This window comes from Arachis ipaensis, chromosome B08 (assembly GCF_000816755.2).
Source record: "Arachis ipaensis cultivar K30076 chromosome B08, Araip1.1, whole genome shotgun sequence".
Classification (NCBI taxonomy): Eukaryota; Viridiplantae; Streptophyta; class Magnoliopsida; order Fabales; family Fabaceae; genus Arachis; species Arachis ipaensis.
In genome coordinates this window covers 18,089,242-18,090,800 of record NC_029792.2, presented here as the reverse complement: position 1 = coordinate 18,090,800, position 1,559 = coordinate 18,089,242, and the positions used below count along the sequence as shown (strand labels likewise).

Genomic DNA, 1,559 nt, shown 5'->3' with positions numbered 1-1,559 from the left:
TTATTTATTTTTTAGATTATTGCACAGAAATTGAAGCAATAAATTAAAATTAATATTATAAGTTATATTTTAAGTCGTAAAAAATAATCATCTCTTTGTTTTTTTTTTATCTATCTTTGGTCACTTTTCCCTGACTTTTCACTGAAAATTTATTTTAATGAAAAATATGTTTTTATTGATATGAATAAGATTATACATAAGACCACTTTACCAAAAATAGAATTTCTCAATAAAATTTTAAGTTGTAACAATAGATTGGTGATTTGGTGTGATCAAGATTCCCAAAATACTTGGACATGATTTCTAACACTAGGAGCACAAATAGAATCCATGGTTGGCAATAGAATTCCTCCATTGTGGAGTCACTACGAATCGTTGATTATGATGCCACATAAATATTGTTGACCGCGGAAAATGTTTTGTCTTAACTTTATCCTTCTTTTAAAATTTTTATTTTCATTTATAAACAAAAGAAAACTCTAATCTAACATATATAAACTTGAATTATATCATTTGATTATAGTTCAAATTTAATTGCAAATTTAGTTGCTCATATATTTATATTATTTCCATAAACAGGTTAATAAAATAATCCTAAACAGCTTAACTATGCTACTTAAATTTTTCTCCTGAAAAAACAAGATCTACCGTGGAACCATCTGAGTGATTGTGAGTCCATTAATTGATGAAGTGGTGCTGCTACCAACCAAATCTCTCTCGGTAAAGAAGCCAGGCATTTTTGGTTGAGGCAATATCCATTCACTACTCAGCATCATAAGCACATACGACATGCTCGGCCTGTCTTCTGGACTTTGTTGCACACATAATAGGCCCACATGAATTGCTCTCATGACTTCGGATAAATTGGCTGCATTTCTGATGGATGTGTCAACTATTTCTATGCAGTTACCTTCCATGAAAAATGTCCACACCTGAATAGATTCAATCAATTAAATGATAAATATATTAAAGTTAAACTCTAATAATAATAGGATTAATAAATATCATAAATTTTAATTTTGATCTATACAAACATTTTTTTATCAAAGTATTTTGCAAAAGTCCCTATCAATTCCTGCAAAATTATAGATGATAATTCGGTTTAGGTCTTCCAAAATATATTATTTTCAGAATAACAAAACCAAATTATCATAATTTTTCAAGGATTAATAAGACTAAAAGTTTTTGAAAATTTATGAACATATATCAAAATTGAATTGTTATAAGGATAAAAAGTAAATGCTGGAAATGGTTGAACTATATTTACCTGAAAAGGATGTTCTTATAGGCTAAAACCAAATAATAAGTTAAGCATTCATAGTCGATAGATAACAAGAAAAAATAAAAGTAAAGCTTACATGCCCTAAAAGATTAAAGCGATGATTTTTATTGCTGAATCCTCTATTTCTCTTTCCACTAACAATCTCTAATAGTAGCACACCAAAACTGTAGACATCAGATTTTGTTGAGAATATTCCATCAATAAGATACTCTGGTGATAAATATCCACTGCACAAAACCACAAAACATGAACATACATCTTCAAAACAAGGTAAAAT

General features: G+C 28.3%; 1 protein-coding gene across 1 annotated transcript in view; it reads right to left on the bottom strand.

Moving 5' to 3' along the window:
• Positions 1–1,559, bottom strand: part of LOC107610656 — a 9,520-nt gene that overhangs the window by 4,595 nt on the left and 3,366 nt on the right. Inside the window, exons 6-7 of the mRNA XM_021108159.1 lie at positions 1,359–1,509; positions 657–932 (exon numbers count right to left, since the gene is read on the bottom strand). Coding sequence (XP_020963818.1) covers positions 657–932; positions 1,359–1,509 — 427 coding nt within the window. The remainder of the gene's footprint in view (positions 1–656; positions 933–1,358; positions 1,510–1,559) is intronic.